General features: G+C 40.8%; 1 protein-coding gene across 4 annotated transcripts in view; it reads left to right on the forward strand.

Moving 5' to 3' along the window:
* ercc6 (excision repair cross-complementation group 6) overlaps positions 1-27,981 on the forward strand; it is a 63,201-nt gene that overhangs the window by 17,082 nt on the left and 18,138 nt on the right. For all 4 annotated transcript variants that reach the window (XM_069885321.1, XM_069885320.1, XM_069885319.1 and 1 more), the window contains exons 6-11: positions 10,186-10,320; positions 13,032-13,190; positions 13,949-14,084; positions 17,298-17,468; positions 21,118-21,294; positions 23,371-23,487. In XM_069885321.1, coding sequence (XP_069741422.1) covers positions 10,186-10,320; positions 13,032-13,190; positions 13,949-14,084; positions 17,298-17,468; positions 21,118-21,294; positions 23,371-23,487 — 895 coding nt within the window. The remainder of the gene's footprint in view (positions 1-10,185; positions 10,321-13,031; positions 13,191-13,948; positions 14,085-17,297; positions 17,469-21,117; positions 21,295-23,370; positions 23,488-27,981) is intronic.

Genomic DNA, 27,981 nt, shown 5'->3' on the forward strand with positions numbered 1-27,981 from the left:
CATGAATACAGGAGCAGGGAGGTAATGCTACCAACTTCATCAAACATTCACCAGACTTCATCTAGAGTACTACATGCAGTTTCAGACCGTACCAAATATACGATGGTGCTGGAAAGGGTGTAGAGGAGATTGACCAGGATGCATCAGTTCAGTTTTAAGCAGAATCTGGAGAAGCTTGGTCTGTTTCCCCAGAGCACAATAAGTTAATAAAGGACATAATTGAGCTGTATATAATTAAAACTGAATCGATAGGGTAGACTACAGCAAACAATCAGCCATATCAACAATAGATGAAGTTGTAGGGGACAAGTGATTCAGACAGAAATTGAGGAGAACATTTTACACCCAGTAAGTACCTGGAATGAGGAAGTGGTGGAAGCACTTGAATTACCCAGACAGAAGGCTGTGGCCAAGTGATAGAAGATGGAAAGCCCTTTGCTCAATGTGGATGCGGTGGTCTGAATAGCCTGCTTCAGTGCAATATGACTCCATGACTCGAGAATTTCAGCTCAAACTCTGAAAAGTTAGAAATAAGCCCTTCATTGAATCTGTTCTGGTCAAAGCCATTGATCCCAGACATTCACTATGCTTCACTCCACAGATGCAGCCTGCACTGGGTATTCATGGCTTTTTCTTTTTATTACAGAAACAAACACAATTGTATGAATTGAGATTGTCAGCTGTAAACCTTTTAAACTGCATGGATATGATATTTTGAATTAAATGCGCACCTAAACAATTGTCAGTAATTTTCATTTTGATTAATTATGTATCCTGTTTTGATGAATTTGGAGTTATTCCTAACTGCTAAAAGAAACTAAACAACGTTTGTTGCAGGGTCTGGGCTGAAAGGCAAGAAAAGTTCACCTAATGATTGTCCCAAATCTCTGCTGTGTCTGTGACCTAATTAATGATTTATTGATTACAGTAAAACCCCAGTTATCTAGAATTCAAGCTGCTGGCAGCCTCAAGCAACCAGCAAAATAATTGCGGAAATAGGTTAAAAAAAACCCCGAAGTTTTAAATGACATTATTACTGTACATTTCACAAGTTTTGCTGCTCAAGTAGCATTATTTACACCTTATCAGATATAAATGTCAAGCCTTTCAAATGTCTGTGCATTACTTTACATAAAGACAGTTTCTAATCTCATAAAAGCAATGGCAGCAAGTTTTTCTCAAGGCACAAAAATAGTGATGGTACATATATTTTAATATGGCCAAACAGGGAATTAAACCATGGAAGTTATCTTAACCTCGTTATGCGTACCTTTAATTTCTTGCTCAAGTGTATAATTAGCTTTATCAATCTTAATTTGTGGGATGATTCCAGAGCCAATAAATACTTGCATTATGCCAGTTAAAACACATCAATGAAATGCACTCAGTTATGATATATAACTGTGTCTCCATCTTCATTTTATTGAATTGTCCAAATACTGAATTAGAGAAGTCGCTTGAGAATGCTGTGTTGTTTTAAATGGATGAGGTATTACCTTAACATGCTAACAAAATTAAAAACACAGTGTGAAGCCAAGAAATGAAATACTTAAGAAATCAAGTTCTATTTCTTGTTCTCCTTTTATAATTGAATGGTTAAGTATTGGTAAACAGGAATCATCCTAAGTCAAATGAAACTGACTTCAGTGAAAGATTTCCTGGGCCATAAAAGTGTATTGCAATATTTGTGTAAAATTTTCAAGTTTTATTTGCTTCTCATTATATTGTGCACACTTTAAAAAAAAAATGTGGCAAATTTACTTCTCCTACCTATTTCTTGTTTTATTGTTTGTCAATTCACGGTCATTCTCTTTTGATATTATATAAATAATTTATTTCATAAAATTTATTTTATATTTATTTTGGATCCCTGGGTATGTTGGTCATTTTTGTCCAGGTTGTACTGTGTGTACACACTATAGTCTGGAGATGTGCTGTTTTGTCAAGTTGTACATGAATAATCTGATGACAATGAACTTGAACTTGAGGTGAGAGGTACCAGAGTCCAACAGGGAGCAGTGTCACTGTGGAATACATGGGCATTGCACTATAGGTTCGAGAATGTTGCTCTAGGTTTGCTTTCTTTCCCAGCAGAAGAAACGCTCAAACCTGAGCAAGAATAGGATATAAAAGAAATAAAAAAGAGGTATTAGGAACAACAACCTCTTCCACTTGTGATAGATTGGCCTTATGTCTTGACTTTCTGGTAGTACTCTTAGATTTTACTGGCAAAAGCGTAATCAAGTTTGGTATTAAGCATTGTTAGTGTGAAGAGCTATGAGCTATCTAATCAATAAAATCAGCTACAGGCTTTGTGATGCATTTTATATGGAAATTAGTTTTTTTAAACTTCAACTGTAGTGGATTCGAACAGATCATTGTTCTGTTTGTACCCACTAACGGAATACACCCTGGTACAACTGTTCAGGAAACAACCACCTATAATGCCCAAGGCTTGAAATTGACAAGCAACTGGACTTGACGCATGTTCTTTGGTCATAACTCAGGTTAGAGACTGAATATTTAAGGTGAGTAAACTCATCTTCTGAAATCCCAAATCCTTTCCATTATTTACAAGGTCCATGTCATCAGTGTGTGATGAAATAGTTTTCAACTGCAGGCATTAGAGCAATTGCAGAAGCCATCATGAAGAGCTACACTAGCCATTCTCAACAATGCCCCTATGGCGCCTCCTGGGAACCACAGTACATTTAAGTCAAAACCTTGTTTTCTTTTCATCTCAAGTAGCATATATTTAAAAATCATTGGGAGGAGAGAAATATGAAAGAAACCAAAACTGCTTCACAGGGAACAGGGCCTATAAACTTAGCACAGAGTCCTGGTGGGTGTGGGTGGGCATAGCTGAAAAATGGTTGAAAATGGCTGGATTCAAGACAAAACAGTCCTTTAGATTACCATTTATCACTGGTGCACAGTGGCTGCAGTGTTTGTCAATGACAAAATGCATTGCATTTACTTGTTTAGCCTCCACCCAAACTTCGACTCTTACCACAAAGGAGGACGATCTGAAGGCAGGTGGAAATTCCACTATAGGACACAATTTTCTCCATGTCGGACCTTTTTTTTGGAAAATTTTATTTAATTTCACATATGCATTAAAAAATTAATTTCTTATGCAAAAATAATGAAAAAATTAATACATTAATACCTGTGACACCACTTTCAATGGACGATGCAAACTGTTCTAGTTCACTATACTCTCTAGCACATCCCAAATCCCTACAATTCACTGTATTGGTTCTACCCACGTTTGACTTCCCAGAGTGCAACACAATTCCATCAACTAATCATATGTCCAACAATGTAAATCCTGCTGCAACCTTCACTCTCTACAATACCAGACAATATTATGCCTTTATCTGCCTTTACTCTTCAGTACATTCTCAGTTTGAATTTTTAATTTTAGATGTACAGCATGGTAACAGGCCCTTTCAGCTCACAAGTCCGTGCCACCCAATTGACCTACACCCCGGTACGTTTCAAACAGTGAGAGGAAACCAGACCCCCTGAAGAAAACCCACACCGACACAGAGAAAACGTACGAACTCCTTACAGACAGTGTGGGATTTGTACCCTGGTCCCGATCACTGGTGCTCTAAAGGCGTTGCGCTAACCACCAACCATTTGATTTGGCAGTTTGATAAATATTTTGCTATTTATTATGGCTATATTAAAAGTGCTAGAAATTCAGATAACCCAAGAATCCGGATGCTCAAACACTTTAAATTTAGCGGGCTATTGTGTGTGTGCACGCGTGAGTGCCACAGATGCACAGTGTCAACAAGCGACCACGCTTCATGCAGGTAACGCTATCACAAAGAAACTCATTTGTATACTGTATTGCACATTTTTAAACATAATTTCAAGCATTACAGGGTCTTTTTTTGTGGTGAAAATATTTTATGTTTACATTTTTGTCAAGTGTTGACATTATTTTTTAAATGTCTGCTCATTTTGATAAATGAAGCCTGCATTTACCTGTTCGACTCTTCTTTATTCCTCCTGAAATTTGAATTTTAAAAGTGCTGCCTGAGAATCCCGAAAATCTGGACCAACCCAATCCCTGAGCAGTCTGGATTTTAGGACTTTTACTGTATCTAGTGTCTTCTTCCTCTGTTGTCTGCTTCTGCCACATTTTGTTTTTATTTCAGGTGTAATTCATATTGTTTTTACTTCATTTGTGATTCTATTTGATGCTTCAATCATAATCAGTTGATTCCATGTTAACTGCACTGCCCCTTATTCTTTGTTGATCACCTGGCATAACCATAAACCAAGGTCAAGGTTCCTTTTATTGTCACGTAACAATACATTAAAAATGTAGCATAACGTGATGTGTGAGAAGGAAACAGAGACCAAATCCTATATTCCTATTTTATACATCTAATCAGAGGAGAATCAAATTCTTTGTGGTTCAGAGATGTTTAAATGTCTGCAGTAAGGCTTGACCCATTGTTGCCACTTCGAGATGCAGATAGTCCTCAACTTATGGCCGTGTTCCCTTCTGACCAACTGGTCATATCTCAAAATGGACATATGTCGGAAATTCACTGTGTGCGTTTTATCATTCACCAAATACAACATGGCGCCACCAAGGCCAGCTCTCGCGAGAAGTCGGCCACCCCTACCATAGGTGCAATTTTTCATAGAAAGGCCCCTACTTTCACTCCAAAAGTGTATATTTTATATTTTTTTGGTCGTATGTTCCGATGGCAATAAGTCACATAGGTTGTAAGTCAGGGACTACCTGTAACTTAAAGTATCGCTTGGATTGGACCTAGGCACCCAGAAACCAAGCCAAGCCAGTGGAACTGCAGTTGAAAGGCAAATTTGAAGCAAAAGTGGTTCATAAATTGATTTCTATGGCAGAAGTCTTCACAATTGGATAAAATAAGATCAAATTCAGTTGAGCCAGTAATGTATAGCAAGCTTTGTTTATCATCCTAACCATTTTTATTTTTCTTAGACCTCCACATTTGTTTTGTGTTTTAGATCTGGATTTATTTTCAGATTCTGCTCTTGTTGTAAAAATGCACAGCAATCTCTGCACAAATAATGTGGGCTGTAATTGCAAATCTTGGCCTTCCGCGATGAACACTCCTAACCCTGTCTGCTGCATTCCAGAGATCTGAATTCGGTTGTTTAAGTGCTCTCAGTGCTGTTTATAATGAATGGCTTTTGGGAAAAGAAATCAATCTACACAAGTTACTGTAGCACTTGATTGATTTTTTTTTGCACTAGTGTTGAAAATCCAGCAGTGTTTTTATTAGCACTACCCCAGTAAGTTTTAAGGTTCCGTGAATCAGATGATTCTTCACTCTAAATTGGTTTCTTTTGTGAATTGTCAACAGACAAAATACAGAGGTTTGGGAATAAACAGGTCACTTTCAGGTTGGAAGGCAGCAACTAGTGGAAGGGCCCCAGCTGTTCACAATCAATGTCAATAATTTGGATCAGGGGACTAAGCTTCATGTATCCAAGGATGGCTTTGATTCAGAACTGTGGAGTGGGCAATAGTGATCTGAAGTGGATGCAGAGAGATTTTTGCTGGCTGGGCTTGGGCAAGGTAAGTGAAGTGTACACGAGAAAATGTGAAGTAATTCGCCTTGGTACAATTAAAACAGCAAACAATGTATTTTTCCAAGGTGGGAGACTGAATTTGTTGGTGTCTGGGGGAAGCTCATGTCCTTGTGCATGAATCAATGAAAAGTCATAGAACGTTACAGCACAGAAACAGGTGTCTTCGGCCCTTCTAGTCTGTGCTGAACAATTTTTTTCTGGCTAGTCCCACTGGCCTGCACCCAGACCATAGCCTTACCCTTACCCTTCTTAAATTGTAAAATTGAGCCCGCATTCATCATGTGCCGATTCAGTAAACAGTTAAAAATACCAACTTTCTTGTCAGAGAGTTTGAGTACAAAAGTAGAAACATCTTCCTGTAAGTACATTGAGCCTTGATGTTACTGTATTTGAAATGCAACACAGTAAAATTCCCAGAATCTGGAATTCAAGCAAACAGCAACCCCACCAACCAGCAAGAAAATCAAGGAAATAAATAAATATGAGGATAAATAAAATTTTTAATTAAAGTTTAAAATTGTAAAAGTAAACGTTCTCAGAAGCAAAGCGCAACCCCTTGGTGAAGATGGGAGAAAACATTCAACTGCAGCAGCTGTGTGAATAAAATGGCGGTGCCCAGGATGAAGAGCCGCGTCCGACGTTGCTCACCCTGTGGCAACTCTTCCCAAAGTGTCTCCCTATCCCTGCCTAGAATGTGTCTTTATTAATATTAAGGATATTAGTATGTCTGTAAACTGGGGGGAGGGGGTTAATTATGACGATTGCATGGTTAGTGCAACGCTATAACAGCACCAGTGACGGGTACAAACTTAAATTAAAATTTGGATTTACAGGAATTAACCTGATTAAAATGAACTTTAGATAATTAAGGGCTACAATACTGATTTTTTTTTTCCAAATTACATTTTGCATGGTCTTTTTAAACTGTGTATTTTTATTAGTTAGGCATTGTAAGAGTGAGTCTGGGCCACTGGAATATTTGCATATCTGGCATCCGCGATCTCCGAAGGTGTCAGATACCTGAGTTTAAGATTGGAGTAAAATACAACCTACTGGAAGAATTCAGCTGGTCGACTGGCATCAGTGGGAGAAAAAGAATGTCAATATTTTGGGGTGGATCTCTTTATCAAGACTGCAGCTTCCTCGAGAACCCTTCCTCAAGAAAGCTGCTCGCCCGGCAATTCCTCCTCCAGGTTGTGTTTTGCGTCTGCGATCTCTCGAGATTTGCGGTCTCGCAGATTTGTTGTCTCGCAGATTTGTTCTCTGTACCAAGGAAGGATATACAGCAAAACCCCTGGTATCCGGCATCTATGGGGAATGGTAGATGCTGGATAAATTAATTTGCCAGTTGCTTGATATGGCATGTTGTGTGGATTGGCAAACTGACTGCTGGGGAGGATGCCGATTTTAAACTGTTTTTTAGCCTATATTTTTTCCACGATTTTTTTTTTTGCTGGTTGCTTGAGACTTCCGGCTGTTTGAAATCTGGAAAATTTGGTGGGGGGTGGGGGGGGGGATTTTACTGTACTGTAAAATGGCGTGTACAGAGTTCACCATCTTGATTGTTGTGGCATCAGATTTTCTCCATGAAGTAAGTGTGAACAGACTGGACCTCCATTCTTTTTAGTGGTGATGACATTGAAGCAAGTGAGGTTCTTACGGGACTTAATGTTTCCTCTCAACCTTTCACTTTCCACTCACATACCACACCTTAAGAAAATCCCTCACTAACCACAAAACATGTGGATCGGGAGCCACGGTTTGGCCACCACTGTTCTAGACTTAAGAAGATGATGGCGCTGGGAATATTCATGATCCAGATCAATAGATTTTTGAATTTTAATGGTATCAAGTTATTGTACTGAAAACTGGCACAGACATAGAAGATCAGCCATAATCTTATGGTTTCTATGCACCTGAACTTTCATATCCTATTTTGACAGAAAGTACCTGATGGCCAGCTCCTGACTCATATATTTCACAAATAATATCATTAACTTTCTGCACAGAATCCAATGTCACAAGCACAGACCAGAATGAAAAGGCTAAATTGAGAGGGAGATTTCCTTGCTCCTCCCCATCCTTCCCCAAACTTCACCAAGAACCATAAAACTAAAGTTAAAATAAATAAGCCTCTTATTAGGAGTGTATCTTTGAGCTTTGTGCAATAAGAAATCATATTACCTATCAATCCCAGCAGGGAGAAACAGAATCGGTTGTTCAGGGAATCGGTGCAAATCACAACAGATTGTTCAGAGCAGGCTGTAAATTGCTGTTAGAATTCAATTTTTTTTCTCAGGTGTCCAAATGTGTTCTTTTATCTTTCATCACATCCTATTTGTAGTTGGCTATCAAAATCACGTCCTGAGAATGCTCGTAAGGATGTGAACCCTGATGTCATTAGTGACAAAAATGCTGTGTTAAGTAGCACTATTGATGTTTTGTTCAGCTAGTTTACGAGGCATAGATCTTTAATTGGCTGAACAGTTTGGGCTTTGAACATTATGCTGTTTAAAGTAATTAACAGACAAACAGATACACTCGTGTGATAGTCATGTAAAAATCAACTCCCCTATTTTTGGCCCAAAATCTGGTATTTTTAATCTAAGTACATTTCTGATTATCCAAAACGCCCAGGACTGGATGTGTATCGGTTAATTGTATTTTTCAGATAACTGAGAAATGGCTTTAAGCAACCCAGTAGTATCGGCCATCGCCCATCCCCTACACCTACTCCTGAGGTCGCCGATCCCCGACATCTCCCCACCACAGTTCCAGACCTGCCCAACAGACTGAGATCCCCACTCTGATCCCAGATTCCTCCCCACCATTGTCACTGATCCTGCCCGTGATCCCGAGGTCCTCGCTGCTGTACCCCACACCCCAGTTCAATGTTGCCACCACCAAAACCTCACCTGGAAGAAAATCAGTGCCACTCCCCCAGCAGTTACCCTAATACCCCCACCCCCCAATTTGTTCTGACACTAACTCTGGGGACTGTGAAGAAACAAGTACAGTGGAGGGTAAAGAATAAATGGAAAGAGAGAGGAGAGGGAGTTGCCTGAAATGAGGACAATCTTCCCATGTGCTGCCTGACTTGCCAACTTCCTTCAGTCACTTACTGATGTTACCAAACTGGCACTGACATTGACCACGGGCTCTTGCCTAGATCCCTGCCAGCCATCCACCTGATTTCCCAATGCCCCAACCACGGGCTCTCGCAAGGTCCCTGCCTCCTGCCCACCTGAGTTCCCGACACCCCAACTTGCGGGCTCTCTCTTAGGCCTTGCCCATCTGAGCTCCCGATTTCCCAAACACAGACTTACCACCTACCCTCCTATCAGAGCTTCCAATGTCCTGATCATGGTCTCACCACCCAGGCCCGCCCATCCGAGCTCTTGATGTCCCAAACACGGACTTACCACCTGGGCCCACCTGCCCTCCTATCAGAGCTTCCAACATCCTGATCATAGTCTCACCACCCAGGCCAGCCCATCCGAGCTCCCGATGTCCCAAACACAGACTTACCACCTGCCCTCCCGTCAGAGCTTCCAACGTCCTGATCATGGTCTCACCACCCAGGCCAGCCCATCCGAGCTCCCGATGTCCCAAACACAGACTTACCACCTGGGCCCACCTGCCCTCCTATCAGAGCTTCCAACATCCTGATCATAGTCTCACCACCCAGGCCAACCCATCCGAGCTCCCGATGTCCCAAACATGGACTTACCACCTGGGCCCACCTACCCTCCTATCAGAGCTTCCAACATCCTGATCATAGTCTCACCACCCAGGCCAGCCCATCCGAGCTCCCGATGTCCCAAACACAGACTTACCACCTGCCCTCCCGTCAGAGCTTCCAACGTCCTGATCATGGTCTCACCACCCAGGCCAGCCCATCCGAGCTCCCGATGTCCCAAACACAGACTTACCACCTGGGCCCACCTGCCCTCCTATCAGAGCTTCCAACATCCTGATCATAGTCTCACCACCCAGGCCAACCCATCCGAGCTCCCGATGTCCCAAACATGGACTTACCACCTGGGCCCACTTGCCCTCCTATCAGAGCTTCCAACGTCCTGATCATGGTCTCACCACCCAGGCCTGCCCATCCGAGCTCCCGATGTTTCGAATGGCCAGGTACTTAGTGCGGTCAAAAGTAGTATCTGTCAACCCCTCTCATATTTTACCCTACAAACTGGTCCACAAAAGTCGACTATCACACAATGATATATGGTTCTTGAATTAGCAGCGATCAATACAAGAAGAAAGATGTGCATTTATATAGTATTAATAATTTCAGGTGGCCAAAGCACTTTTCAGTTAATGAAATGAGTGAGTTGTTGCCTTTGTGAAAAAAGCAGGCTCTCACATAACTGGTTGAGGGATGTATCTGGGTCAGTAAAACCAAGCTGCTTATGGAGCTTTGGGAAGAACCACAGCGAAATGGAGAGCTGTAGAGTTTTTGGTTTAGCACTTGGCTTCGTGGTGGCATGACGTGCCATTAATGGGGTTGGGGGGGACACCAATGCTTCTTTGGCAGGCTTTTTCTGTACCAGTATGTCCTGATTTGTCTGCACACAGGAAATGGAGAAGGAAACGGCTGGTAGAAAAGGAGCAGCGGCGAGCCAGTGGAGAAGGGGCTGAATCTGATGAAAGTGATGCAGAATTCGATGAAGGGTTCAAGGTGCCGGGCTTCTTTTGGAGAAAGCTGTACAAGTACGTAAATCCTTGGGAAGGATGAACAGGATGCATACATTTCTGTATCCCAGGGGGCAGTATGGAAGTATGTGGAGATAGGTGAGGCAGAAGAACACAAGAAATAAAAGCAGGAGTAGACCATTGGCTGGTTGAGCCTGCTCCGTCATTCAATGTGATCACGGCTGATCTGATGAGAGGCACATCTCCACCTACCTGCCTTTTCCCCATATCCTTTAATTCCCCTACTGTGTAAAAATCTATCCAATCTTGTCTTAAATAGGTCACCTCCACTGCTTCATTGGGCAGCAAATTCTGGGAAAAGCAGTTCCTCCTCATCTCCATCCTAAAACTACTTCCCTGAATCTTGAGGCTGTAACCCCTAGTTCTAGTCTCCCCACCAGTGGAAACAACTTACTTGCATCTATCTTATCAATGCCTTTCATAATTTTATATATTTCTATAAGATCCCCTCTCATTCTTCTAAATTCCAGTGAGTACAGTCCCAGACGACTCAACCTCTCCTCGTAGGCTAACCCCCTCATCTCTGGAATCAACCTGGTGAACCTCCTCTGCACCACCTCCAAAACCAGTCCATCCTTCCTCATCAGGATAACTGGGATTTCCAGGTCGGGAAATGCCATCTTGTGGATTCCCTTCAATCTGTGCAAAGAAAAATAAGCAGCTGTAATAATAAACCAACTTGGAATGCCTTGAGTTTTTGGCTAATGTGGGAATGCAAAATAAATAGTTAAAACTGGCAGACTATATGTTTATTGGAGATATGAAGTCATTGCAGTAGAACTGCATTTTAGTTAATTGGTTTGCACATGTGTTTATATCCTGTTGGCTTTGGCCAAGTCGTGAGACTAAATAATGCAGAAATTTCCATCTTGATGGAGGTAGCTTTCAGTTTGTGTAGCTATATTAGTTTCCACAATCATTTTATTGACGATTGATACAATTAATAACCATTTTTGAATGAATCAAAAACGGATCATTCCGCATTCAGTAAATTAGCACTGTAGTAAAATTCAATGCTTGCTTAATATCCATTAATATGTAGTTTGCAAAATATAGATATTCCTAAGCTTACACAGTTTATTATTTACTTCAAAATATTGGCCAAAAACACAACAGTCACAACAAAGGCAGTTCAGCCTATTGAGTCAGTATTAGCTTGTTTTTTTTTTAATTTTTAAATTTAGACATACAGACCCTTCCAGCCCACGAGCCCATGCTCCCCAATTACACCTAATTGACCTACAACCCCCATACATTTTGAAGGGTGGGAGGAAACTGGAGCCTCTGGAGGAAACCCACACAGACAGGGGGGATAACGTACAAACTCCTTACAGACAGCGCCAGATTCGAACCTGGGTCACTGGCGCTGTAACAGCGTTGCCCTAATTGGCACACCCTCGTAAAAGAATTCCAGTCATTCCCTTGTTTCTGCATTATTTTTTCTGTCAAGCTTCCAGTTTCCTTTTTGGAAGTTATAATTAAATGTGCTTCTTCTACTACCCTGCCAGAGTATCCCAGACCCTAATCATTTATTTTTAAAAGTCTCAGTGTCGCTTTGGATTCTATTGCTAATCAGTTTCATTGTGTTTATCTAGTTGTTGACCCATTGCCAGTGGCAGCCATTTCTCTCTGACTATCTGTTCTACCTTTTCCCTTCATGATTTTAAATACCTCTATCAGATCTCCACACTCCAAAGAGAACCACACAGTTCTTCAGTCTTTGCTAACAAAATATCTTCATCTCTGAATCATTTTAGTGAATCTCTTCCCCACCCTGAGCAAAACCCTTAAAACTGGGCATCTTGCTCCAGTTGTGGTCAAAATATTGTTTTGGGGGGTTTATTGTGGCGTGCTTGTTTTGTGCTCTGTACCTTTGTATATAAATCTCAGGCCATCTTATTTTCTCAACCTCTGGAATTCCTCCTTCAAAACATCACTGCTTTCATTTCTTTTCAAATGTAACTTTTCACATTTCTTAGCAAAAATTTAATCGGCCACCTGCTCATTCTGTCCCCTTAAAGTCTATTACAATCTTCCCCATGTTTCATTATGCCTCAAGCCCTGTGCCATCTGGGGTTTTGGAAATGGTACTCTGCACACAACTCCGAGGTATTAATTTACATTGAGAAAACCAATGGTGAAAGTCCCTGGGGAATTTACTGCACTCTTTCCTCAAGTCAATGAACTGTCTTTCACCAATGCTCCCTGTTTCCTGGTGACCAGTTTTCCATCCATGCTGCTATTGATCCGATAACTTCATGAAACAAAACCGTGTTTAGCAAAACGAATTTTGATTTTAGATTTAGATATGCAGCACAGTAAATATGCCCTATCAGCCCTCTAGCCCACGCTGCCCAAATACACCCAATCGACCTACAGCCCTTAGTACATTTCGAACAGTGGGAGGAAACCAGAGCCGCCAGGAAAAACCCATGCAGACATGGGGAGAACGTACAAACTCCTTAGACAGCGCAGGATTTGAACCCTAGTCCCGATCACTGATCACGAACAGCATTGTGCAAACCACTACACCAACCGTACCGCCCTGTGGTTCGTTCATTTTGTGAGTGAAAAGTTGCTCAGTTAAAATGCATTTCCAGTCATTATTTCTGGTTTTTAATTGATTATTGTATTTTGCTGCTAATGGTTCATCTATGAAGACTTTCCATTGTGTTCTGTAAAATTAAATCTCATTTTGCCTCTACCAGGTATCAACAGACAGGTGTGAGGTGGCTGTGGGAATTGCACTGTCAGCAAGCGGGGGGAATTCTGGGAGATGAAATGGGACTGGGCAAGACCATCCAGATAATTGCCTTTTTGGCAAGCCTGAGTTACAGCAAAATAAGGACACGAAGCTCAAATTACAGGCAAGTGCCCCTCTGCAGACTGTCAGTCTGTGGAGCTCAATTAATATTTCATCATTTGTATTGCTGTTGTAGGAATGACTCATGAATTTGTAATGACATTTCAATCACAATATTCCTTTAATTCTTTTAGTAGGACCATCAAAGGGAATTTTTACGAGATGTAGGAGCTGAGGGCAAGGGAAATTAAACATGTAACACGTTTAATGAATGGCAAAACATTGAAACTTCATTTTGCAGAGGAGAAACACATGACTCCATGGGTCGATAAATGGATACGGTTACCCTTCTCAGTAGGGCTTGTTTGCAAACTCACTTCTGCCTCAATATCAATATTTTGTGTAAACTGAATTTTAAATCATGCAGAAAAAAAATTATCTTACTTTATTAGATCAGTATTAAAATCTCTGTTGGTGGCTTTTACATAGTAATGAATATCTTTGGATGCTGTCAGTTGGCGCTGTGAAGATGCTCTTCTGCAGATGTACTTTACTGCCCCTGAAGACTCACACCTTTTGTTTTTCTCTGCACACAAGGATGGCACTTTGCAGCAGTGTCCTGAAAAATGAGGGCATTTGTAGGGCAGAGTTGTCTTCCCATATTGACAGTTACTGTTCTCCCAAATTTACATATTTGTTTTCATTTTTGCTACGTATAACATCTGGAATATGCCCAATTTAGAAGTTTGCTTTATTACTATTATGTCGTGTTAAATTAGTGAAATGTGAACAGATTAATGTTGATCTTTCTTTTAATTGAAGGTATCGGGGCTTGGGGCCTGTGGTTATTGTATGTCCAGCTACAGTCATTCACCAGTGGGTGAAAGAATTCCATACTTGGTGGCCGCCGTTCAGAGTGGCAGTTCTTCATGAAACGGGTTCTTTTACCAGCAAGAAGGCGAGTATTTGGGGAGGCTGACGCCATGTAATTAGTTAGTGTCAAGCAAATGGATGAAAGAAGATCTTGTCTTGATGTGGCAGTTGTGACCTCAATATAGTAGGAAGTGATAGAAATGGGTTAATGAAACTATTTCCTGATATTCTTACATTAGTCCTTTTTTTAAAAAAAAATGTATTTACTTCAAGATTAACATTATTCAAACTTATTTGGGAACAGCAGAAATTAGAAGTATCCTGAAAAGTGACTCAATATTTTAGAATGTGATTTTAGAAGATGCTTCATTTCTATGAATTTAATGAACTTACACTCATGGGAATATGTTGATTTTGGAATAAATGTCCATATCGTAACACAGGATTTTAATATTTACTGATTAGCATGCAGTTTTAATGACAACGAGTTAATCACATACGCTGCAGCCGAACATGTGCTTTGTAAAGGAAAAAATACAATAGATACATGAAGTTAAATTAAAAAGAGATAGTAAAAACAAAAGGCAGCTGGGTAATAAGTATAGTTGCTGTAGTGTAAGAAAAATGTGACATTACAGTAGGGCATTACAGTAGGGCAGCAGGCCTATTTGTGTTGTCAATGTTGACCACGATAGTGTAACAGAGGGATATGCTGTTAGAGCAAAACTTCCTGAACTAGTCTTCAGGCTTCTGTACCTTCTATCCAAAGGGAGCAGTGAGAAGGGGCGGGGGGGGGGGGGGGGGTTCTGATCAGCTGAGGGGGTCCTTCATAATGTTGGCTGTGTTCTTTATTTTTGACACTGAACCATACTAACCAAAATACACACAAACTTTCCTTCTTGAATATACACAGTCATTTTCTTCCCTTTTTTTCCCCCTCCCTCCTTCCCACCCCCCTCCCCACCCACTAAACATTCAACATTTACAGTAATAAACCCATTAAACAATGTCATCACACAATGAAAATAAACAAGAAAATTGTGTCATCTACTTTTACACACTGGGTCAGTTCATAAGGCAGCACATCACATGCATGTCTTACTTTGATAGGAAAGCAGGGCCTGTGATGGACCTGGCTACGTTTGCAACCTTGCGCAGCTTTTTGTGGTCTTGGGCGCTCGAATTATCAGGCCAGACTGATCGAGCCAGTCTGTATACTCTCTGGCTGTGGAAGTTTGATAGAGTAGTCAACGACATACCAAGCATTGTCAGACATCTAGTAAGCAGAGGTATTGGGGTGCCTTCTTCACAGTTGCCTCGACATGCTGCCTCCAGAAGAGGTCTTCTGATGCATGAATTCCCAAGAACTTGAAAATACTAATGCTCTCCACCTCCGTCCCATCATTGTAGATTTCCCTTCTTTAGAGCAGCAATAAGCTCCTTGATCTTGATGACATTGAGAGCAAGACCGTTGTTCTGGCTCCGGCCAACCACAATCCTTTATTCTTACTCATCATTTCCACTTATTAGGCCACGTAACACCACGTCCCATCAGCTCTACAACATTCCCCAGATCCCTACAATGCGCTATGTAGGCCCTCTCCTGCTAGACCTCCCAGAATGCAACACCACACATTTCATCACCATTTCTCTGTCCTCCTGCCCAATCAATCGAGTTCCTGCTGTAATCTTTGCCACCATCTTCCCGATCTACAATTCCAGACACTTTTAATGTCATCCGCAAACTTGCTAATCATGCCATATAAGTTTTTGTCTAAATAATTAAAAAAGATGACACAAAGCCCAGGACACTGATCACAAGCCTCCATTCTGAAAAACAACCTTCTACATCATCCATGAAGCCAGTATTCCAGCCAGTGTCCTATTTCACCTTGATCCCATGTGATCTAACTGTTCAGAGCAGCCTATTGTGCAGAACCTTATTAAATGCCTTGATGTATACAACGTCCACTGCTCTGCCCTCATCAACTTTTGACTCACCTTCAAAAAATCAAATAAGATTTGAGATGTGACCGCCACTTAAAATCATCCTGGACTCTCCCTAACCAACCTTTGTCAATCCAAGTTAATACATATCTTCTCCTTCTGTTACTTACCCACCAAAGATGTTAAATCTCACTGGCCTGTAGTTCCCAGACTTTACCCTGCAGCCCTGAACAGAGGCACAACATACACCACCCTCCAGTCTTGTCACACCTCACCTGTTCTTGAAGATGAACAATTGCAGCCAGGCCACCAGGTGGGTGTGTGTGTATTCTAAATTAAAATACTGTGGTTGAAGTAAAAACACAATTCTAGAGAAACTTAGCTGATCAAACTGTACTTTATGTAGCAAAGAAAAAGATACATAACCAAAGTTTCGGGCTTGAGCCCTTCATCAAGGTATTCTTCAAGGAGTCCTTGGACACCCATTTGTGTGTCCATCTGTGTGTGCACCTACACGTTTGTGTGTACGTGTGTGTCTGAGTGTGTGTGGCATAGTTAAGTTCCAATCATTTGCCAATCTGATTGATTTTAATCAGTGGAAATAAGGTGGTTTGGGATGTCATACTAATCACATCTTGCTCAGTAACCATTGAAGTATCATTTAAAACCCTTTTGTATTTTCTACAATGAAGGGAATTGCTCACTCTCCAGGTTTAGTGTTTAGCAGTGCAGAAAATGAAACAAAGGTTTGTTTTGTTTGCTCCATACATTATTAAAAGGCTTGAGAAAGACCAGGCTTTTTTATTTTCACATGGAACATCTTCACTTGTGTTGATGTTCCCTGACAGCACAAACCTTGTTTATTTTAAAAATGTTGCTTGAAGGAAGTTTAAATTAATTACAGGTTCAGCAATTCATGACTGTGAACCTCTTTTTGCTCTGTTCACTGTGAATGGTCTTCGAACGCTGCATTTAAATCCTGTTTTGCTGGTATCTGACAATGTGATTTATGGCTGTTGTTTTCGAACAGTCCACTGTTTGCCCTCTAGGAGAGATTGGTCTCCAGAGTATCAATAACGACTGCACCACTTTCACAAAATGTCTTTTAATGATGGAAGAACTGTGTTCATTGAGTAAGGCTAATTGCAGGCATCGTTTATTAATTGCAAAAACTAGCAGAGGTTACATCTTTTACAAACACTTAATTTGAAATCATGGGAGATGATCTGAGAATTAAATCTGCTGGTAGAGGTGTGAGAGCACTTTATAATTTTCGTTGTCACTGAACATGCAAAATCGGGAGCATTGCTGTCTGTTACTGCTATCACAGCTACGTGTTTGGATCTTGCAGGAGAGGCTAATTCATGAAATTGCAGCATGCAATGGGATTCTGATCACTTCTTACTCCTATATCCGGATCATGCAGGAGTCTATCGCGCACTACCATTGGCATTATGTCATTCTGGATGAGGGACACAAAATCCGGAACCCAAATGCTGCAGTGACGGTTGCATGTAAACAGGTATTCCAATTACAACATTACCCTATCCTGTAATTTGGGTTTGAACAGCACAGATTAGACAGGATGTGTTTCTCATCGCTAAGTGATTATAATTAGATGATTAGCTAAGCTTATTGGATTCCATTATGAGTTGACCTCGTGCCGTTGATCACAGTGGCAGGTTGGTAAAGCTGAACCTTAGAAATATCAAGAAGAGCCAAACTTCCATGAGTGGATTTTGTGTTTCAATGTAATTAAAAGGATTCTGTGACAGAGAGTGGGGCTTGGTTAATGCTAACTCAAAAGTAGATGATGTAGAAGTTTATAAATGTGTGCATTAGGAAGGAAGTTCCATAGGTAGGTCAATCGATTTATTTTTAAATTTAGACATGTAGCGTGGTAACAGGCCCTTTCAGCCCACGAGCCCATGCCGCCCAAATTCACCTAATTGACCTACAACTCCCATACAATTTTTGGAGGGTGGGAGGAAACCAGTGCACCCAGACGAAACCCACGCAGACATAGGGAGAAGGTACAAACTCCATTGCTGGCGCTGGTTAGCGTTGCGCTAACCATGCCGCCCACCAACTGTCAGAGACCAATGCCACCTCCAACAGTGGTGAGAGTTGGGTTATCTGTGAGCAATTACATTCTGGGTAAATAGAGTATGTCAGAGAATGTAAATCTGGAAGTTGGGTTGAAATATCAGTATGATTTGAATACGGGGACCAAGATGGTAAAAATATTAAAAATGGTCTCTGAAATGTCTGTTCACATGTCCTTGGATGAGAGAGGGTGTGGGAAAGTAGCAACTCAGCTGTGACGACCAACCCAGGTGAAGCAGGCACATCATATCTGAATCTTATTATCCCAAAATACTGAGTTACAAGAGGTAAAAAGTGACAAAATTTGTTGTTTCTTTCATGACCCTTGTCCAACCTGGAATAATGTTGTCCTCTCTGTCAAGGGTGTATCACTTTGTTATTACTGATTGAATGCATGGTTCAGTGAAAGTCTTACTTGCCACAGGCTCTCAGGTACGTAAAACGCACTAACAACAATTGACATGAGAAAATAAAAGATAATAAATATAAAAGAAAGAATTTAAAAAAAAAGATGGTAACTAAAATGATTCTAGACTTGATGGTACTGTGCTGTTCTCCCAATGGGGGAGCCTAGAATTAGAGGGGATCAGCCATAAGGCAGAATTGGGAAGAATTCCTTCCAAGTCCTGAAACACCCGCCAGAATTACGGACAACAAATGATTGGGCATTTTTAAGTCTAGGAAATAGAATTTTGGATTGCAGAAGGGATACAAGAATGGGACAGGAAAATGAGTTGAGGTCAGTGAACAAATCTCCCCTTATATTGTGCAATAGCAGAGCAGGATTGAAAGGCTATTTATCTGGATCTTATTTCCATTATGTTCTTATTTAAAGAAAACTTCAGCGACAACCATCGATTGAAATCTCATTATACAGTGCTCCTAAGAATTGAGAAGCTGTCACATGACATTAATCTGTTTCCATGGCACTGGAGTTACCATAAGACTATAAGACATCAAGTCCTCCCCACCCTTGAATCATGAGCTGATCCATTTTCCCACTCAGCTCCACTGCCCAACTGTCTCCCCATAACCTTTGATGCCCTGGCTAATCAAGAACCTATCACCTCTGCCTTTAAATACACCCAATGACACAGCTACCTGTGGCATCAAATTCCACAAATTCACCAGAAATTCAAAAGAAATTATGTTCAAAGCAGATGTCTTGGACCTATTTTCTATCTTTATATCCACTATCGCCACTTGGCAATAATTTTATATTGAAGAATTTGACTACATGCATTGAGCTCAATTTTTTAGTATTAAAAAATCCTCACTGTAACAAGAAAGGATTTATAAAGCAAACTTTTCTGCACTAAATGGATCACAGAAAACCTTTTCATCACACATTGAATGATTTATATACATAGATATAAGGAAGTTCTTGTTAACAGTTCAGAACAATGTAGTCCTTAGATGCTGTTTGCCTTACATTGATTGACAGGAATTTAGGCTGTTTAATTGTCAATCCCTCAGTGCTGAAATTTAGATAAACAATTTAGAGATTTGATTCTACTGCTCTCGGGTCTGGTGCAAAGTGACATGTAGATCAGATCAAGTAAGGATGGAAGATTTCCCTTCCATTAAACACATGAGTATTTTAAAACAAAGTTTCATATTAACTTATGTCAATAATATTCTTTAATTCCTGTTTAATTCCATTAATTAAATGTAAATATCTCAGCTGCTGCAGTGGGAATTGAATTTACATGTCTAGATCATTATATTCCGGGAACATAACCAGTACATAACTACAACCAGGACCTGAGTTGGACTTTCCATGAAAGGTAATCAGAGAATAGTTACAGAAAGAGAAATAAAATGATGATAAAGATAATTAGTGCATATTAATGATCAAAACCATTTATAACTGTTGGATTTATTAAAAGTGAATAAGATTCCTTTTAGTCATTGTTTGCAGATAGCGTAACCCTGTGATTTTATATTGTTGGAACTATCTTGATAGCTTTCTTAAAAGATCCTTTGTGAACTTAATTTTGGCACTGCATTATTGAATCATGAGAGCTTTTAATGTAGATAAATATTTAAAGAGATGTATTTGATTTGAGTTTCACGGTGATCTTGCACTCACTGCAGTTAATGGATACTGCTTACCTAAGAGTAGAAAAATTAAACTGTAGTCACGATATTTTAATACTGCAGAGCTGTACATTTTATTTTATGGAGGGTTTAAAGCAATAATATGATGTCAAGTTTATTTTCATCTGATTGTAAAGTACAACCCGACAAAACAGCGTTCTCCGGTCCTCGGTGGGAAACATGCAGACACACATCCAGACATAACACACATACAGACAAACAATGCATAAGCAGGACAAGTGTTCATATGTACAAATAAAAATAAACAAATATTGTTTCATGACTATGAGAATCTCGAGAGATTAGTGTGAGGAGTTTCTTTGATCGTTCGGCATTCTCACTGCCTGTGGGAAGAAGCTGATCCTCAGCCTGGTGGTGCTAGCTCTGATATTCCTGAATCTCTTCCCCGACGGGCACAGCTGAAAAATGCTGTGTGCGGGGTGGAAGGGCTCCTCACTGATTTTGCACGCCTTCTTCAGACAATGATCCTGGTAGATCATGTCGATAAAGGGGAGGGAGACTCTAGTGATCCTCTCTGTCACTCTTGTAGTGCTGTGGATTGACCTCTTATCCACTTCTCTGCAGCAACTGTACCACACTGTGATGCAGCCGGCTAGGACACTCTCAATAGAGCTCTTGTAGAAGGTTGACATAATGTTGGCCAATAGCCTTGCCCACTTCAATCTTCTTAGGACTTCCCTTCCTGACAAGTGAGGAGATGTTGAGTGTCCATGATAGGTTACTAGTTAAATGAACACCAAGGAACTTGGTGCTCTCCACTTTCTCCACTACTGAGTTGTTGATGTGTAGTAGGGGGTGGTTGTTCCTGGTCCTCCTGAAGTTCATGATCATCTCTGTTGTCTTCTCCACGTTGAGACTCGGTTTGTTACTCTCGATGACTCTTGTGCAGCAACAGGTTTGGGGGAAATTGTTGCTTCCTTCAATTGTGTTTATTCCTTTTGCAGTTCCAGACTCCACATCGAATTATCCTGTCCGGTTCGCCGATGCAGAATAACCTGAAGGAGCTTTGGTCCTTGTTTGACTTTATTTTTCCAGGAAAGCTGGGGACATTGCAAGTCTTTATGGAGCAGTTTTCCGTCCCCATCACAATGGGAGGTTATCAAAACGCTTCCCCTGTTCAGGTATAGTCAGCGTGATATCTGCTTTTTAAAAGTTTAATGAATAAGGGATTCATATTTTGGATATAATCCAGCCATCAATGTATATGCAACCTCCCCTGCTTTGGAGTTGCTACTGTATGTATATTAATTCTATGCAATATTAAGGGAATGGAAGTCTGTAATTAAAGTTCAAAGTTCCGATTCATTGTCAGAGAACATACATGACATCACATACAACCCTGAGATTCTTTTCCCTGCAGGCCAGGCAGAACTTGTACTTACTGGTTGGGCATAAAAAAACTTTTAAAATTATTATTAACTTGCTCTGCCACAGAGGGTGGTAGAGGCAGATTCGCTGATTATGTTCAAAAGAGAGTTAGATAAGACTCTAGTTGGCAAAGGAGTTAAGGGTTATGGGGATAAGGCTGGAAAGGGGTACTGATGGTAGTGATCAGCCATGATCTGTAAAATGGCGGTGCTGGCTCGACGGGCCGAAGGGCCTACTCCAGCTCCTATTGTCTATTGTCTATTATTAATTCATGCATAATGTTTTAATTTTGCAATCATGTCTTTTGAATGCTCCACCCAGTAGTGATGGTTTAAAAAGACAAAGATGAAGCTTGAAAAACAGCAGGAAAGAAAGAACCTGAAGCAATAATTACTATCTCACTGCGGTCACAGTGATTTAAATGTTTCTAAAGTGTCTACATTTTAAAATGTTGACTACACCTGTTTTATTCCGCATCCTGAAAATCCTGTTACTCAGGATGAGAAGCTGTTTACCTTTGCCAATATTTGGTAATTTTGCATATATTAATGTGGTATTTTGTTTTGGAATGGTGAATTACATTTTATTGACAAAATTAAAGCACTTTTTTGCAATAATGTATTAATTAAATAGGTAACCAAATTATTTTGGAGCAACCCATCTTCTTCATCCAACAGTTCCACTACTTTGCCATATGTTCTCGGAAGTATTTTTCTCTTTTAAGCCTGCTCTTGTCGCATCAAGCAGACACTGATCTCTCCGGATAATGTAGTTTCTTGAAGGCCTCCTGCAGGTTTCCTTTTGATCTTTTGACCACTTATATTGGTGATAAATGACATTTGGGTGAGATAGGATTAGACACAAGGATAACGTACCATGATGAAAGGTCCATTTCCCAGAGGAAGGAGTTGCACAGCTAATAAAACTTCCATTTTAGGTCCTCTTGGGAGCTGTGAACTATACCCTGTTTTTAAGCCTTAAACCATTAAATATAGAACTAAATATGTTTATAAGTAGCAATGGTACCATTAAAAATTAAATATAAAAGCCACATTTGCCACAAGAAGGATTAGCTAGTTCATTACTGTAGTTAATAGCAATATTGCAATAATAACCTGCATTATATTTCAACTTTAAATTTACATTTTTAAATTTTATTCAACAAGCTAAACATGTACAGGTGATAGTCAATTCTTCATATTGGGTTTTAAAATGCCTATTATAAGGATTATGTCCAAGGCCTCTGTTAAATGCTGATTAGAGTTTTCTGAACATAGACTTTTGCTTTAACTGAACACAGCCCAGGACATTACAGACAAAACCCTCCCCACCATTGAGAACATCCACATCTATCGGAGAGCAGCAGCAATCATCAAGGATCCACACCACCCAGCACACATTCTATTCTCACTGCTGCCATCAGGAAAGAGGTATCGATGCCACAAGACTCGCACCATCAGGTTCAGGGACAGCTGCTCCCCCTCCACCATCAGACCCCTCAACATCAAACTCAATCAGGGACTCATTTAAGGACTCCTCTTATGCACTTTATTGATTTTTTTCTCTCTCTCTGTATTACACAGTCAGTTTGTTTACATTTCTTTTAATTGTTTACATGTATATGTTGAGTACAGTTTATTTTGCACCATCAATGAATGGTAATTCTGCCTTGCCCACAGGCAAAAGAATCTCAGGGTTGTATGTGTTGTCATATATGTACTCTGACAAAAAATCTAAAACTACTCTTATGAGTATGTCCCTGCTAGTTTGTTATTTATTACAGGGACAATCCAACATAACACTAAACTGTTATTCTGCACTATTCCCAGGTACAAACTGCCTACAAGTGTGCCTGTGTTTTACGGGACACTATAAATCCATATTTGCTGCGAAGAATAAAAGCAGATGTAAAAATGAATCTGGCGTTACCAGACAAGAGTGAACAGGTGAGTAAAATACAGGAGCTTTATGCGCAAAGTAACTTTCTACCCAGCAGTTTATAGTTTCCAAGTTTTGTTGCATGATAGCAGCACGGCACGGTTAGTATAACCATTAGTGCCACACAGTTACAGGGCCAGCGATCAGGACCAGGGTTCGAATCCCATGCTATCTGTAAGGAGTTTGAACGTGCCCTGTGTCTGCATGGGTTTCCTCTGGGTGCTCCGGTTTCCTCCCACAGTTCGAAACGTAACGGGGTTGTAGGTTAATGGGGTGTAATTTGGCGGCACAGCTCGAGGGCTGAAAGGGCCTGTTACTGTGTCTATTTTTAAAAAAATGTTGCAATCTGTATTCTTATTCAATCACACAATAAATTCCTGCATGCCTGAACCCAGAACATCTTGCCCTTGGCAGAGATTATTGGCCAATTGTTGTACCCATTTATGTTTTGGTTCACTTTGTTTCGTAACAAAGAACTAGAGAATTCACCTGAGCACTTGTTGGTTTGTTAAGATCCAAACTGCAGCATTCTGTGCCATGACTCACAGAGTTGATTCTTTCCAAATCACTTTTAGGGATGTTTCTGCATCAGCCCCACCATTTAATTTTGAAGTTAAAGGTGACTATAATTCATGCTTTGCCTTGTTCTCGATGGGACCAGGATCCCACATGATGATAGGAAAGCAAATGAACAAAACGTTCACAGGACAACCTCCAGAGCTTCGCCACTCCCTGTCCTTTGGAGCTCGACGTGACAGTAGTTACATTAAATATTAAAATGCCATCATGAGGCACAGCAGGGGCAATGCATGCAAAATAACAAAGGTTTCAGTCATACAAAGATAAGAGCCACTTCACATCTGTGGACACAGATGCTGATTGTGGTTTTTGTAAATTGTGTCCAATAAATTTTTAATTACCTACACAAGTTGCCAAATTAAAAAGGAAGTGTATCATTTTTAATTTTATCCCAATAAATTTAATGACCTTTTTTAAAATTCTGTATTGATTCATCAATTACCAGTTGCTACCAAGCACACATCAGGCACAAATTGTGAACAGTTTCATGTTTTCTTTTGTAAGGAATTGGCAGTAACATATCCCAGCAAAGGTGTTAGTGGTGCAGAGAATCTAGTGATTAGTTTAAAAGCAGAACTAATCGCAAAGTGGAATATTCATCAATAATACACCATCCTTCATTGTTAATAATGCTGCATTATATCATAAATATAACATTGTCGCTTTGTGCAAAAATGAGTTGTTCCTGAAGGATTTTGTTCACTCCTGTTCTGGTTGTCTGCCTTCTGTCATGGCCCAGGATACCACTCATCTTAAAAGGAAGTGTGCTTCCTCGTATTTCTTGGTGGTTCTCCAAACACTTTCTGAATGTGTATTAGAGATTGAGAAGAGTTGGGGTGTTATTGGCAGGCAATTATGTTACAGTCCATTGAAGGAATTTTTCTTATGGCCTGCAGCTGACGTGGACATTACCCCTCCATAAATCTTCGTCCGCGAAGCCAAGCCAAAGAAAAAGAAATGGGAACCCCTAAATCTCAGTGCAGACTGCTTTTTATTTTTTGGTCAATGGCATCCTTTTGTTTCTCCCATCAGCTTTTTCAGTTACTTTTGTAACTTTGTCAGCTTTATCCCTGAGATGAGGCTTGGGGCAATAATAGTATTTCAGATAACAAATAGGAGGATATCTATTTTCCATAAAAACATAAGAAACAGGAGGAGGATTAGGCCATTTGGCCCATCAAACCTGCTCTGCTTATCATTGCTGATTTGTCTGTGGACCCAACTCCACTTGTCCACTTTTTCCCCAAAACTTTTCAGTTCAAGATTTGGTATATTGTCATGTAATATTACACGGAATTTGCTTTTGCCTGCCGTCAGGCAGACAAATCTGCCATTGCCAGAAATTGCCTGAAGCACCTCTTGCATTCAGAGAGAGAGAGAACCAAAAGAGAGAACCCTCAGAGTCACCGAGTGGCCATGGGTTCACCTCCAGCGCTTACACAACCAGACAGGGTCTAATCCAAACCATCGGCAGGGCAGCCTGAGTTCCACCTCTGAACCTTCTACACAATCAGGAACCCTTAATCCCCTGGCCACAGTCACCAGAAGCCCACAGCCATGAGTCTCCAGCACCCACCTTTAATGAGGGAGCCTCTACTGCTTCCTTGGGCAGAGAATCCCACAGATACGCAGCTCTCATAATTTCTGTCTGAAATCTAATTCCCTGAATATTGAGGCCATGTTCCCTAGTTCTGGCCACTCCTACCAGTGGAAACAACTTTCCTGCTTCTATCTTATCTATTCCTTTTGTGATTGTATATTTTTCTATAAAATCCTCTGTTGTTCTTCTGAACTCCAGTAAGTACAGTCCCAAGTGACTTGATCTCTCCTCACCTGGAATCTGTGAACCTCCTCTCTACTGCCTCCAATGCCAGTACATCCTTTCACAAGTAAGGAGACCAGAACTGCATGTATTACTCCTGGTGCAGCCTCAACAGTATGCTGTACCGTGACAGGAGAACCTCCCTCTAGTTGCAATGAAAGCCGCCATTCCATTTGTCCTCTTGATTACCAATTCTCCATATTGTTAACCATGGTCTGGTGCAGAAGTTGATGCTCCAACAGATTTAATTTGTTTGTAGCCTTTGTAGTTTACGGGCCGTGGTGGGGTATAGCGAGGTGGGGTGTGGCGGGGTATGGCGTGAGGATTGTGTACTTAGAAAAACAAGTTGCAAAGTATCTTGTAATTGGAAAGTAACTCCCTTGGCGATGGATTTTTTTTGGTCTTTTTGTTGTGGCCCCATGTTTTCGGAGTCTTGGAGTTAAGTGGGTGAGTTTTTGCATGCCTACTTGCACACATAGCTGATTCCTTTGATGTACCTTGTACACATTAAACCTTGTGTCACAGAGCATGATGCAGTTGGCAACAATTCTTTACTGTGCAATTCAGCCAAGAAAATTTCCATGGTATTTACTCCTTTGCATCTTTCATATCTATTTAAGGTATTAACATTACATTTGTATGTATAAATCTGGATTGATAATGCAGTGGAAATATTGTGAATCGATTTCCATCTCATTTGGAACTACTGTAGTTCTTTCTAATCTATTCTGCATGACACATCCATTTCTGATAAGACCAATACGACAACCTTGTGAAAGTGATAGAGACGCCTTCCTGAACTCCTGCAGTCTTTTTCCTGAAGGTTTCCCACAACGTTGAGCAGAGAATCCCAACAGTTAGACCAGCTACAATGAATGAATGAAGGAGCATGACAGAGGGGAGGCTGCAGATGATGTTCACTTTCTCTTCCTGCCCTCGTTCTTGGTTCCAAAGTCATGTGTTGGGAAGTGGGATCAAGGAGGCCTACTTGAGTAACCTGTGTGCATTGGGTAGCTATTGCACACTGCACTACTTGCACACAAGGCTGCAGTGTGCAATATCCACGCAAAACACTCTGTGGTGTATGGGGTGCCCTGCGTCTTCTAATACAGACATTTATATATCTCAGTGATCAGGATCTTATAAAATTACGTGCACCATAAGCTATTCTGTATTTTAATTTTAGACATACAGCACGATAACAGGCCCTTCTGGCCCACAACCCCATGCTGCCCAATTCCACCCAATCAAACTGCAGCCCCCGTACATTTTGATGGATGGGAGGAAACTGGAGCACCCGGAGGAAACCCAGACAGACACAGGGAGAATGTACAAGCTCCTTACAGGGATTGGAACCCTATTTAATGAAGCATGAGTATTTTATTCATACATATTTTAGTAGATGAGGCCAAAAGTAAAGTACAAAGGAATTATCTGTTGTAAACCTGACTTGTTTTGTATATTGTAAAGAAATAGTCTGGTTGGAGTCTTGTCAAGAAGGTGAGAGTCTTCTTGATTCAGTATGATCTAAGTAGCTTGACAGTAAGTTGTTTGATCAATGGAACAAGATCATTTCATTTGAAAGGCACTGATCGTGCAGGTAATCTTTTTCCATTACAGGGATATGATCTCTGTCTCAACAGTTTGAATTTGTGCCAGTTCATTAAACTGTTCATATACCATTAATGGAGTCATGGAGAAATATAGCACAGAAATTGGTCCTCTGGCCACCAAAATACATGCTGATCATCAACTTCTTTGGCTTGGCTTCGCGGACGAAGATTTATGGAGGGGGTAAATGTCCACGTCAGCTGCAGGCTCGATTGTGGCTGACAAGTCCGATGCGGGACAGGCAGACACGGTTGCAGCGGTTGCAGGGGAAAATTGGTTGGTTGGGGTTGGGTGTTGGGTTTTTCCTCCTTTATCTTTTGTCAGTGAGGTGGGCTCTGCGGTCTTCTTCAAAGGAGGTTGCTGCCCGCCGAACTGTGAGGCGCCAAGATGCACGGTTTGAGGCAATATCAGCCCACTGGCGGTGGTCAACTACCCATCTGTGTAATCCCTTTTTGTGCACACTCCTCACGTTCTCAAGAATCCCCCCCAG

Source organism: Narcine bancroftii, chromosome 6 (assembly GCF_036971445.1).
Source record: "Narcine bancroftii isolate sNarBan1 chromosome 6, sNarBan1.hap1, whole genome shotgun sequence".
Lineage (NCBI taxonomy): Eukaryota > Metazoa > Chordata > Chondrichthyes > Torpediniformes > Narcinidae > Narcine > Narcine bancroftii.